The sequence below is a fragment of the Microcaecilia unicolor genome, chromosome 6 (genome assembly GCF_901765095.1).
Source record: "Microcaecilia unicolor chromosome 6, aMicUni1.1, whole genome shotgun sequence".
NCBI classification, from domain to species: domain Eukaryota; kingdom Metazoa; phylum Chordata; class Amphibia; order Gymnophiona; family Siphonopidae; genus Microcaecilia; species Microcaecilia unicolor.
In genome coordinates, this window is record NC_044036.1 from 54,370,250 (window position 1) to 54,383,947 (window position 13,698).

Sequence of the window (13,698 nt, forward strand, 5' to 3'; positions counted from 1 at the left end):
ACGCCAAACCCTGGCGTAAGCAGTAGAAGTAGAGCGCTTCCTCGCTCTCAGCATAGTGGCGATGACCTTGTCTGAGAAGCCCTTCTTCCTCAGACGCTGCCGCTCAATAGCCAGGCCGTAAGACCAAAGGGTGAGGGATCCTCCATCACCACGGGACACTGATGCAACAGGCCCTGCTCCGCTGGCAGCCGCAGAGGACCGTCCACTGAGAGACTGATCAAGTTCGCATACCAGGGACGTCTGGGCCAGTCCGGACCCACCAGGATTATCCGGCCCGGATGCTTTGCCACCCGGTCTAGCACCCTGCCCAACATGGGCCAGGGCGGGAACACAGAGAAGCTCCTGTGTCGGCCACTGTTGGAGAAGAGCATCTCCTCCCAGAGATCGAGGGTCCCGTCCTCTGCTGAAAAAGCGCGGCACTTGGCAATTGGCCGATGACGCCATCAGATCTAGGCTCGGCTGGCCCCAGCGCTTCGTGATGTCCAAGAACGCCTGAGCCGATAGCTGCCACTCTCCGGGATCCAAGGTATGGCGACTGAGAAAGTCCGCCTTGACATTCATGACTCCCGCAAGGTGAGCCGCCGACAGCTGTTCCAGGTTCGCTTCCGCCCACTGGCATAGATTCATGGCCTCCTTGGCTAGAGGGGCGCTCTTGGTACCTCCCTGGCGATTGACATAGGCCACAGCCGTGGCATTGTCTGACAGGACCCGTACTGGCTTCAACGCCAGTACCGGGAGAAACTCCAAAAGCGCCAACCGAATGGCTCTGAGTTCCAGGAGGTTGATAGACCACTTTGCCTCTGCAGGAGACCAGAGCCCCTGCGCTGTCCTTCCCAAGCAGTGGGCTCCCCAGCCCGTCAAAGAGGCATCCGTCGTGACGACAACCCACTCCGGAGTCAAAAGAGGCATTCCTGCGGACAACTTGTCTGTCCTCAGTCACCAGCTCAGCGCCTTGCGCACCGCTGGGTCCAAGGGAAGGCGCACAGCGTAATCCTCAGACACTGGAGTCCAGCGCTGCAGAAGAGAGTGTTGTAGTGGTCTCATATGAGTCCTGGCCTAGGGCACTACTTCCATCGTGGCCGTCATAGAGCCAACAGCTGCACATAGTCCCAAGCCCGAAGAGGAGAGGCTACTAGGAACTGGTCCACCTGAGCCTGAAGCTTGACAATCCGATTGTCTGGCAGGAACACTCTGCCCACTTGGGTGTCGAAACGAACTCCCAGGTACTCCAGGGACTGAGTCGGGCGCAGCTGGCTTTTCTCCCAGTTGATGATCCACCCCAGGGAGCTCAAAAGAGCAATCACCCGGTCCACAGCTCTGCCGCACTCTGCATAAGAGGGGGCTCGGATCAACCAGTCGTCCAGATAAGGATGGACTTGTACTCCTTCCTTTCGTAGGAAGGCCGCGATGACCTCCATTACTTTGGAGAAGGTCCGCGGAGCAGTAGCCAACCCGAACGGGAGGGCTCTGAACTGGAAGTGTTGGCCCAGGACTGCAAAACGCAGAAAGCGTTGATGAAGAGGCCAGATGGGAATATGCAAGGAAGCTTCCTTGATGTCCAAGGATGCCAGGAACTCCCCTGCCTTCACTGCCGCTATAACAGAGCGGAGAGTCTCCATTCGGAAGTGCCGAACTTTCAAGGCCCGATTGACCCCTTTGAGGTCGAGGATAGGCCGTACCGAACCTCCTTTCTTTGGTACCAAAAGGTAAATGGAGTAACGTCCCTTGCCAAGCTGATCTTCTGGCACCGGAACGACCGCACCCAGGCGGATCAGATTGTCCAAAGTCTGCTGCACTGCCACAGCTTTGACTGGAGACTTGCAGGGAGAGTGCACAAACCCGTCTCTTAAGGGTCGGCAGAACTCTAGCTTGTAGCCGTCTCTGATGACTTCCAGCACCCAAGCGTCTGAAGTTACCCTGGTCCACTCGCCCAGAAACTAGGATAGGCGTCCTCCAATCTGCTCTGGGCCATGAACCAGCGCCCCGTCATTGGGTACGAGACCCTGGGGGAGGACCGGAGGAGGCACCTCCGGGACGGCGGTCTCTGTGAAAGGAATGCTGCTTGGGGGAGAAGTTCCTTTTGAAGGAAGAGGGAGCAGAGGAGCCCGACTTGCCCGGGCAATACCGACGGGCTTCCTGAAACCGTCCTTTGGAGGAACCGGGGCGGGCACCACTGGCCCGAGCCCTGACCTCCGGTAACCTCTTGCCCTTAGACGTGCCGAGATCAGTCACAATCTTGTCCAGCTCGACCCCAAAGAGCAGCTTGCCTTTAAAAGGCAACTTAGCCAGGCGAGACTTAGAGGCGTGTTCAGCAGACCAATGCTTCAGCCAAAGCCAGCGCCGTGCAGAGACTGTCTGAGCCATGCCTTTAGCTGAGGCTCTCAAGACATCATACAGCAAGTCTGCCAAGTAGGCCAAGCCCGATTCCATGGCCGGCCAATCAGCCCTCAAGGAAGGATCCGAGGGGGAAGCCCGCTGCACAATCGTCAGGCACGCCCTGGCCACGTAGGAGCCGCAAACTGAGGCCTGCAAACTTAAAGCAGCCGCCTCGAAGGACGACCTTAAAGCCGCCACCAATCTTCTGTCTTGGGCGTCCTTTAGGGCCGTGCCATCTTCCACCGGCAACGCCGTTTTCTTAGTCACTGCAGTAATTAAAGAATCCACGGTAGGCCAAAGAAAGGCCTCCCGTTCACCTTCAGGCAGAGGATAGAGGCGGGACATAGCCCTAGCCACTTTCAGGCTCACTTCTGGGACATCCCATTGAGCCAAAATCAAGGTGTGCATGGCCTCATGCACGTGGAAGGTTCTAGGCGGGCGCTTCGTCCCCAGCATAATGGCAGAGCCAGCAGAGGCTGAGGGAGAGACGTCCTCCGGAGAGGAAATCTTCAAAATGCTCATGGCCTGCACTAACATGTTGGGCAAATCCTCTGAGCGAAAGATCCGCGCTGCAGAGGGGTCATCCGCTCCATCCGAGCGGGAATCTGTCTCCTCCAAGGAATCCCCAAAGGACCGTTGGGAGAACTCAGATACGCTGCCCTCATCTACATCAGAGGAGACAGAGTCCTCTAGGGCCTGGAAATCCACCCGAGGGCATTTGCTTCCGAAGGCCTCAACCCCTTTATCGGACAGGGGAGCAGGGGCAGCGTTTTGCATAAGGAAAGCCTGATGCAGCAGCAAAACGAACTCAGGGGAGAAACCCCCCAGACTGTGCACTTCTGCAGCCTGGGCCATGGCCCTAGACGCACCCTCAACCGGCGCTCGCAAGAGCAGGGGGAGAAACATGCTGCGCATCCAAAATGGCGTCTGGCGCGAAACTCTGAGAAGGAGCCGCGCGGGAAAACGGCACTTAACTTTGGCCGCTTTCTTGCCGTCGCCCGAATCAAGGGCGACCATAGCATTAACGTCTCCCACCTCGAGGGCGGCCCAAGAAGAAGCCGTCCGAGCAGAGTGGCCGGCCAAAATGGTGGGGGGCGAGCAGCGGGGGATGGGCGTTTATGGCAGGAAACACCGCCGCACCGGAGGAAGAACCGGGACACTGACCGGCCTCCAAACTGACGCCCAAAGAAGGCGATTCAGGTTTTGAAACCCCCGCATCCCCGCTAGACGCGCACATACGGTCCGGGGAGCGATTCTTCGCGCCCTCGCCCTCAGATGCCATAGGCCACGTGGAGACCGATCGGGGAACCCCCTGCCCGCTACAAAAGGTAAAAATTACCTGCTTCTCGCTCCGAGCTGTAACGAACTGGTGTCCCAGTGAGCAGCTGCAATAAACGCTGATATAAACGTTGAAATAAACGCTCTTAAAGGACGTTCAAAATTTTTTTTTTTTTTTTAACGGAGCCAGCGGGAGGGGGGAGAAAAGGAGGGACCTGGCACCACCAGGTTTGCACTTGCTCAAGAAGAGCCCTCAACCCCAGGTACTCAACAAAACCTAAGGATTAGGCTTGGAGACCTAGCCAGAGCTGCTGCTGTGTGTGACCACCACCTGCTGAGATAGAGAACATACTGAGGAGTTTCCGGCAGCACATGACCACATATAGGGAGGCAAAAGGATTGCTCTCTATCTCCACCTGCTGGTAGATGGACACAACCCACCAGTCTATGGATTGATCAGCATGATGATATGGAATGCCCTTTTGTAAATGGCCCCCTAAATAATGAAAACGATGCATACTTCTGCACATGCCCAGAAAAGTCTAAGAAATATCTGGAAATCTCTGAAAGAAACTTGATGGCAGTGACATCAGCCAACATGTGACGGGTGATCTGCTCATCTTCTACAATGGTTTTGCAGAGAAAACTATGTAAGGCACCATACAAAAAAACAAGTTTAGCATACAAAAACTGCTGTAGACAACAGCTACAAGAACAAGGCCATATTCAAATGGAGACATTAGGTAATGCCTTTGAATTGGTAGATTAAGATGAGTACCATTCATGTATAGTGCGTATTTCCTTAACCTGCAAAGGACTTACAAGATTATGTTTGCACCTGAAGCAATGGAGGGTGAAGTGACTTGCACAAGGTCACAAGGGATACGAACCATGGTTCTCAACCCACTGCTCTAACAATGCCACTCTTCCAGAAAAATGGAAAATGCAAAGGACTTGAAATGGTTTTGTTTTTTAAAAACAAAAATAGTCAAATTAAAATTATTTCCCTTTTCCAAACAGGAATACATATCTCTAAACAGAATCTTCTGATGACATTTATTGTACAATGTTTATCTAATTAACACAAGCTTTATTTGAGAGGTTAACATTTAGGGCCCCATTTACTAAGCCACACTAGAGGCATGTTAGTGCTTTTAGCACGCGCTAACCATTAGCGTGCGCAAACTGTGTAGGCACTCACAATATTTCTATAGGCGCCTACACAGTTAGTACATGCTAATTTTGTGCAAAAGCTAAAAATGCTAGCCCTTCGCCTGATCAGTTATAAAACACTCATAAATTTTCTCTTTTTCATTTTAAATGTCTTTACCTGTAGAACAGCACATATGCTTCTGCATTCTGCACAATGGATTCTGGAACCTCCGTAACACTTTGATCATCAAATTCATACCACAAATTATTTAAATTATTTCGACAGTAGGCTACGTAATGTCCACCTAAATTTAACAAGATGACAAGTTAACATATTATTAGGCTTCCACTCAACAGGTTAAAATATTTGAAAATTTAATAAAGAAGTTACCCCAGCCTCTTGAAAGCTTTATACTAAATGCAGTGGCTCTCAACTAATGTGTCACAAAATATTTGATGTAAACAGTCATCTGTGCTTGCAAGCTGGGGAGATCCTGAGAGTCAGGTTCTTGAAACCATAACTGGTCCTTATTTCTGGTTCCTGACTACCCCCAATTTACAACTGCTTCCATCACCCCAACTGGAAATGTTGCTGGAATGCTGTCCATAGGTTCTGTTTTCTATATAGTTTCTGAGTAGCGGATTTGCAAGGTTTTGTGTTGCCTCACAGTATCTAGCAGTGGAGGGATTTTGTGTTGCCGTTACTGAGATGACACCAGAATCTGAATATATATATTTGTTTTGTATGACAAGTGAGAAATCTTTAAATGAATTATTGCATACAGTTTTTCGGTATGGGATTGGATGGTAGGCAAATTCATTCTAAACTTACTATTAACAATGAAGTTTGTTTTTTTTTTGTTCATCTGTGAATTTTAGTGTTCAATATGACACATATATGAACACTGTCTGTTAGGTGTATCTCAATACAAGAAAGGTTGTGAACCAATCCCATTAAGCATAAAATGGAGGTGGCTTTATAATGGAATAAAATCAAATTGTACTATCTCCCAACTTGAAATCTCCAAGTTGCATAAGTTTTTAATTATTAAATTAAGGTAAGAATGCATTCCCATCACCTATACAAAACAAACATTCAAGGACTGGCCATTTAAAATACTGTACAGTGAAGGTTATGGATTAAGGAGACTAGCCATTTTCATTACTCCACTAGCAATGACCAAATAGGACAAACCAATATAAATGACTTAAGTTTATTTATTGCATTTGTATCCCACATTTTCCCACCTATTTGCGGGCTCAGTGTGGCTTACAATACATTGTGAATTATGGAAATACAATTTGTTACAACTCGATTATGGGTTACATTGTGAGGAGCTATGTGAAGACAAGGTCAAAGTATCGTTAGGGGAATAGAACAATGGAAGAACAATGGAAAAATGGAGGAACAACGAAAGCTGATAGGGCAATAAAACAATAGCAAGGGAACATTTGGGTATAACATTTTATCTGTAAATTAAGGTTTAAATTTAATAGAATTACGGGGGATGAGAATTCAGAAGAGAATGTATTGATGCATTGCTAACAGTTCACCATACAAATACCACATCACTTCTAAAGCTGGGTTTATTGACAATTAATGGCATACCCAGAAGAAACAGGAGCTTAACAGAAAGCAGCAATATAAAACTGGTGATGCTTCAAGTTTAAAAGCCAAGATGCCGATTAAAAATAATTGGGGCCAATCTGGTGGGTCAGTGGCAGCCTTCTGCAGTTCAATTCCCAAGGACTTCCTCTCCTGCAGATCAGCAGGGAATGCTGTGGAGACAGCATTCACAGACTCTGCTCACTGCACAACAATTAATCCTAGAGGCCTGATTTACATTCTGTAATTGCTGTATGGTCAGGCAAAGGCTGTTGCTGTGCTTTTTGTTTAACATATATTTCTATCCCACTCAATCATAAAAGTTCTAAGCCAGTCACAACAAAACAGAAATACAAGACAAACATCTAAACATTTCAATTTTTAAATCAATCAAATTAAATATTTGTAATGACTAAGCTACATAGAAAGGTCAGAGGAAAAAAAAAAAAAGCTCCTTGTAGCTGAAAATGAAAGCACATGAACAGAGTCCAAAGGAGCAGGTGGAAACTGCTAGGCCAACGTTAAAAAAGCTCTATTACTGCTACTTACTGCTGGCTGTTCCATGATGGCAGATTACAGACAATAGATCATATGTTACAATGTGGGCAGGACTATCCTTTGCAAGAAAAGGCTGCAGATCGAGCCCTTCCAGTGGAAAAGATACATGGGTGCCAATTTTGGTAGAAAACATAAGCTCATGTCTAAATCGCTTTAGATGAATGCACAGAATCTGAAAGAGAAATTGGTATATGGTTTAAGATGCATTTAAATATTCTCAGAATTATTAGATATCAAAGCAGAAATTTCTCAATTTGATGGAACACATAGTAGCAAACACACATGAAAAGACACTAATTCATCTATATGTAAGTCAAATTCCTAAACAAAACCTATCAGATTTCATTAAGTAACAATATATACTGCCTTAAGTTCTTTGGAAGAGTGGGAAACTTTTAAAAGTAATAAACTAGCTTCCTTTCTGCTGTTTATGTAGTTGAAATGTCACAATTTATTAATTAAGCATAAAATACAGAAGAAAATCTAGAATGATTGTTTCAGAATATTTCAAATAAAGGAGCCTGCAGGAGACGGAATTTTTGTTTTTCATTTTGTCCCAACAGAGGGTCAAAATACCTGCTAGCAAAAGAATATCATTTAGGGAATGTTTAGAAGGCAAGCAATAAAGCAAAAGTTACTCATTTGTAATGGGGGCAATCTGAGGACATAAGAACATAAGCTTTGCCACACTGGGACAGACCGAAGGTCCATCAAGCCCAGTATCCTGTTTCCAACAGTGGCCAATTGAGGTCACAAGTACCTGGCAAGATCCCAGAACAGTGAAACAGATTTTATGCTGATTATCTTAGAATATGCAGCGGATTTTCCCTCATCTTAATAATGGCTTATGGACTTTTCTTTTAGGAAATTATCCAAACCTTTTTTAAACCTGCTAAGCTAACTGGTTTTACCACATTCTCAGGCAATGAATTATTAGTTGAGTGAAGAAATACTTTCATTTTAAATTTACTACTTAGTATTTTTGGAAAGAGTAAACAAGCGATTCACATCTACCTGTTCCACTCCACTCAGTATTTTATAGACCTCTATCATATCTCCCCTCAGCCGTCTCTTCTCAAAGCTGAAGAGCCCTAGCCGTTTTAGCCGTTCCTCATAGGGAATTCATCCCATCCCCTTTATCATTTTTGTTGGCCTTCTCTGTACCTTTTCTAATTCCACTATATCTTTTTTTGAGATGCAGTGGGCAGAACTGCACATAGTATTCAAGGTGCGGTCACCAGGACAAGTCAGCCACAAAATGGTAATGTCATCTTTGTCAAGCCTGGACTTATTCTCCAAGAGCAAAGAAAAGCCTAGAAGGCTTTTCTGAGCATGTGCAGTCCCTTCCAACCCTTCAGCCATTTAGCTCATGCCATTTTCCAAGATTAAATACATTCAGATACAGTAGCTGTTTTCCCTGTTCCCAGTTGGTTCAAAATTTAAGTTTGTACCTGAGGTAATGGAGGATTAGGAGACTTGCCCAATGTCACAAGGAGCCATAGGTGGATTTGAACTGGGCTTCACTGGTTCTCATTCCACAGGCTGAATGCTCTTCAACCACAGAAAGGTGATATATCAAGTCCCATTCCCATTATGTAATTTTCTTGAAACTGTAATTCCTGATGTTTGTTGTCAGTTTCTTTGTTTTAAATTGAATGTATCTTTTACTAGAGAGTTTCAGGAGTGATACTGATTCATCTTTAACAATGGAGCCACTGATTAATGGTTTAATTAGAAAAGCCTATTTCAAGTTAAAACAGCTACGTCTGCTAAGATCTTACTTTTTAGAAGATCACTGTATAACTAACTATTCTATCCCTTTTAGATTATGGTAACTCATATTTGGGTCTGACCTCCAAGCAACTTCTAGAATTCAAGTGATTCAGAATTCAGCCGCTAGGCTTATTATTATTATTAGCATTTGTATCCTACATTTTCCCACCAATTCGCAGGCTCAATGTGGCTTACATTTGCCGTAATGGCGATTGCCATTTCCGGGTTACAGAATACAAAAGTCGCTGCATTAAGGTGCATGCATACGTGGTAGAGAGGAATACATTGTGGTAGTGCATATTAATTTCTATGTGATAAATAGGAATGTAACATACATTGGGCATCGACTGTAGAGAAACTAAGTTGGATCATTTAAGTCCTTTGTTGGAAACATTGCACTGGTTGCCTTTAAGGAACTGGGTCACTTTTAAGGAAATTCATTTAGTATTTAAATTTTTGGAGGGTACTACTACTACTATTTAGCATTTCTATAGCGCTACAAGGCATACGCAGCGCTGCACAAACATAGAAGACAGTCCCTGCTCAAAGAGCTTACAATCTAATAGACAAAAAATAAATAAAGTAAGCAAATCAAATCAATTAATGTGAACGGGAAGGAAGAGAGGAGGGTAGGTGGAGGCGAGTGGTTACGAGTCAAAAGCAATGTTAAAGAGGTGGGCTTTCAGTCTAGATTTAAAGGTGGCCAAGGATGGGGCAAGACGTAGGGGCTCAGGAAGTTTATTCCAGGCGTAGGGTGCAGCGAGACAGAAGGCGCGAAGGTACTTGCCCTGAAGGTGGAACTCGGTTGGTGACTGTTAAAATCCAGGACAATCTCTAGAAGATATAATTACTTATTGTTAAGCTTTTCCTTTAACAAAAAAAATGTACTGAAAGCTGCTTTTTCTCAATCATTTTTTTCTTAGCTGTTCGCTATTGGAATAATCTTCCTTTTGAATTACACTCGCTGGGGATTTATCTTCTATTTTGCAAAGCCTTAAAAACATATTTGTTTGTTAGGCCTTGGGGTTTTAATATTTGCTTTTTTCAATTGTGAAGCGCTGCGTACAATTGGTAGCGCTATAAAAATGATTTATAGTACTAGTAGTAGTTATTTTGCTGTGGTTAGTGCAGTGGACTTTGATCCTGGGAAACTGGGTTCAATTTCCACTGCAGGTCCTTGTGACTTTGGGCAAGTCACTTGACCCTCCACTGCCCCAGGTACAAATAAGTACTACCTGAATGTAGTTGCAAAAAACAGAAAGGCGATATATCAAATCCCATTCCCTATTATGTAATTTTCTTGAAACTGTGTAATTCCTGACATTTGTTGTCAGTTTCTTTAAATTGAATGTAACTTGCCTTGAATCTTATACTGGAGAACTGGCAAGCGATAAGTCCCTCATAGCATAACATACTGAAATCTGATAATTTAGCTTAAAGCCAGAAGGAAGCTGCCTGATCTGACCCCTCTTGAAATCTGTGACACTGTGGGCTATAGGAAGGGGTGTGGATTTGGGAAAGGAGACAGAGAGAAAGAAAGCAATGTTGGACCTGGAGGTGGAGGGTTAGGGATAGAGAGGGAGCAACATGGGACCAACCTTGACTTATATAGGGGGGGGTCACAGCATTTTTGGCCATTTTTAGTCTTAAAACTGCCCTTGACTTATACACAAGATTGACTTATAGTCTAGCATATACAGTACTCCAAAGATGCCAAATTAGAAATTTCAGCAGTCTATATCTATAGACTGGGACCATTCCAGTATTAGTAATCATGGATGTGCATTTGTTTGAAACTACATTTCCTCTGTCGTTTCATGTTATCAGCAAATGAAAATGCACACTCTTCTGAAAGAGCACACACACACCCTTCATGATACTGCTCCCTTGCCATGAAGGGGAAAAAACCCAAACAAAATGAACATTCATGGAAACACCATGGAAAATGCTACAAAAAAGTTTTCTGGCAGCATAACCCTTCTAGTAATGTCATCAAGGCAACATTTTGAAGTTTTTGATGCTGTTACTTAAACAAAATATCTTAAGTATTAGAGGCACTGCAGCATATGGATCTTAGTTGAGGAAGGAGGAAATCCACAGAATACTGGAATTTCACTTAGTAAACATTTTAAAAAATAAAATATTTTAAAGAAACTGTTAGTGATTTAACAAGTACTTTCTGTAAAAACACAACATTCAGGCCTTCTAACCATATAAATGTGTTACTGTAATGATTGAAATACCTCTGGAAATTTTTGAAGTTTACAAAACTTCACTCCATTTCTCAACCTAAATAAAGGAAAACAAGATATAATAAGTCCTCAAATTTTAGTTCACCTCTTTAACCCATAAAGAAAGGTTTAAACAAACAAAAACAAAAAAAACCACATCCCTGCAGGACCAAAATCTCACATGCAACACATTAAAGGGGCCCTTTTACTAAGCAGCGGTAAAAGGGGCCCTGCGCTAGAGGCGGTGGTTGTTTTTGCCACGCGTGGACGCCATTATTACCGCAGTGGGTAAACAGGCCAAAAAAAAGAAATGGCCATGCGGTAAGATTGCACTTAATGCGTGGCCATGTGGGAGGGAGCACTTATCGCCACCCAATGAGGTGGCAGTAAGGGCTCCCGCGCTAACTCGGCACTGCCCAATTACCGCTGAGTAACTGCTGTGGTAAAAGAAAGGGACCTATTTTCCCTAGCACCGGAAATGGTGCCGCGGGGGGGGGGGCGAGGGGGGGGGGTAGAACTATCGCTGGCGCCCGCATTGGGCCAGCAGTAGTTCCGGATTGCCATGCATAAGCCCATGGTGGGCTTATCACTGCTTAGTAAAAGGGCCCCTTAGAGACCAGGAAAGTTTATGTAGCAAATGTCTTGTGCCATCATAGTGATATGGACACAAAACTCAAGACAGAATTTAGTACTATACAGTGAGAATTTTCATTATACGTTCAGCAGTTATTAATGATGACACTTTCAAAGCACTACACATAGCCCAAAAAAAAAAAGCAGCTTTGATGACAAGAATTCTGCTTGGCTGTACTGAAACAGATGCTTTGCTCCTTAGCAAGTCCAGGAAAAAAAATCTGTTTGACTTTGTAAATTACAGACTTTTGTTGATGTATACCACTTTTGTCTTTTCAATTCCTCTCAGGTAGTCCTCTGGGCCAGTATGAAGTTGGCCCACACTATATACATTTTGTATTTTTTTTTTTTTTTTTTTTTAAATTTGGGAAAAAAAATTTTAAAACGTACACCCAAACCATAAGTAAGGCACATTTACAAGCATGAAAGCAAAGAAAGCAAAGCACATAGCTCTAAGAAAATAATTAAGCAAACAAGGCACTGCAGTTCTGGCCAAAGACAAGCAGCAATATGAAGTGCAGCAACAGAAAGCCGACACCGATAGTTGAGTAACACTGAAATAAATCCAAGCACAATAAAGAAATAGACACTCACTTTCTGCACTTTTCACAACTGTACATATTATCACCTGTAAACAGTAGGAGGAAAGGAACATGCTGCAGTTATCCTCCAGTCTGAAATGTTGCCAAGCTTCATTAAATATGAGATTTCTCATCAGTTTCTACTGCAAATCAAATGTTTACAGTGTTCGATTGGATTTTTTTTTTTAGTTGTTTCAGTCAGTCCAAGCTGTGTTTGCCACTGAACAATTTGAGTGGATTACTAGTAGCACATAGAATTTTAGTTCCTGAATGTACTAGTTAATTACATAATGTGTGTATGGTGGCATTTTATCTGCATCTTTACAAAAATGGACAGACCATCAATATATATATAAATGGCGAGTGTCGTACTCACTCGCAAATGCGCAGTAGAGACCATCTCTGCCCCGCCCCCGTGTCAATATGTGATGACGGGGGCGGAACAGAGAGGGTCTCTACTGCGCATTTGCGAGGGACACCGCCGTCACTAACGCTCCCCCCACCCACCTTCCACCCGGTCGGGCCCTCGCTCCGCTATTGAAACAGCGAGGGCACGCAGCACACAGCTCTGCTGAGCTGCCATCGGCCTTCCTTCTTCTTCTCTGCCTGTGTCCCACCCTCGACGACGTTACGTCACACGAGGGCGGGACACAGGCAGAGAAGAAGGAAGGCCATGGCAGCTCTGCAGTAGAGCTGTGTGCTGCGTGCCCTTGCTGTTTCAATAGCGGAGCGAGGGCCTGCCGGGTGGAAGATGGGTGGCGATGGCTCCGGGGGAGGGGGGGCGAACTCGGAGGGGGAGCGGCAGCGGCAAACTCGGCGGCGGGGGGGGGGGCTTTCAACCCCCCCCCCTTCGTATACTAGCCAGTTTTTACGGGCTCAACGGCTAGTAGTTATATATGCCATGTACATCATGTATTCTCAAAATAAAGGTGCATAATAGATGCTCAAGCTAATATAAAGTACAGCATGTGTACTGTAAAATTAACAGTTGGAAAAATATAAGTTAGTAGTTTCAATAATTCAATTAGCAAGATTAAGTTGAAATTCTACTTTATAACTAACATTTGTCTTTTATTATAAGAACTAACACACATTTTAAATATTTTACTTACCTTTGAGTTCATCTCTTGCAAAAAATGCAGCAAGACAATCCTGCAAGGTTACTACAGGGCCCCAAAACCAGCTAGGGACACAGGAGACAACAAACCTGAAACATCAGCAACAAAAAATGCAGCAAGTGTTCTGCCAGTAAAGCAGAAACTAAAAATTCTAGAAATACTGTAACAAAGTAAGAACCTCATACCTTTTAAAATATTCCAGGAAAAATGCTACCCAGCCCTGAGGGGCATATGCTTCACCACATGACCCTGTTTTGACCAAAGAGGTTTGGTGACTTGAAGCATGAAGCTTAGCAAGGTCCTCCTTACCTGGAATAGGCAAAGATAGATCTTGGAATGTCTCCAACGTTACAGATACCTGAAAAAAATTTAGAAAAATGCACATTTTTTTT

General features: G+C 44.5%; 1 protein-coding gene across 8 annotated transcripts in view; it reads right to left on the reverse strand.

Annotated features, from left to right (window-relative positions):
* USP33 (ubiquitin specific peptidase 33) overlaps window positions 1-13,698 on the reverse strand; it is a 165,951-nt gene that overhangs the window by 35,079 nt on the left and 117,174 nt on the right. For 6 of the 8 annotated variants that reach the window (XM_030208095.1, XM_030208091.1, XM_030208090.1 and 3 more), the window contains exons 13-18: window positions 13,492-13,664; window positions 13,301-13,395; window positions 12,202-12,235; window positions 10,987-11,032; window positions 6,962-7,142; window positions 4,985-5,111 (exon numbers count right to left, since the gene is read on the reverse strand). In XM_030208095.1, the coding sequence (XP_030063955.1) occupies window positions 4,985-5,111; window positions 6,962-7,142; window positions 10,987-11,032; window positions 12,202-12,235; window positions 13,301-13,395; window positions 13,492-13,664 (656 nt within the window). The remainder of the gene's footprint in view (window positions 1-4,984; window positions 5,112-6,961; window positions 7,143-10,986; window positions 11,033-12,201; window positions 12,236-13,300; window positions 13,396-13,491; window positions 13,665-13,698) is intronic. The other 2 variants (XM_030208097.1, XM_030208098.1) reach the window with 2 other exon arrangements.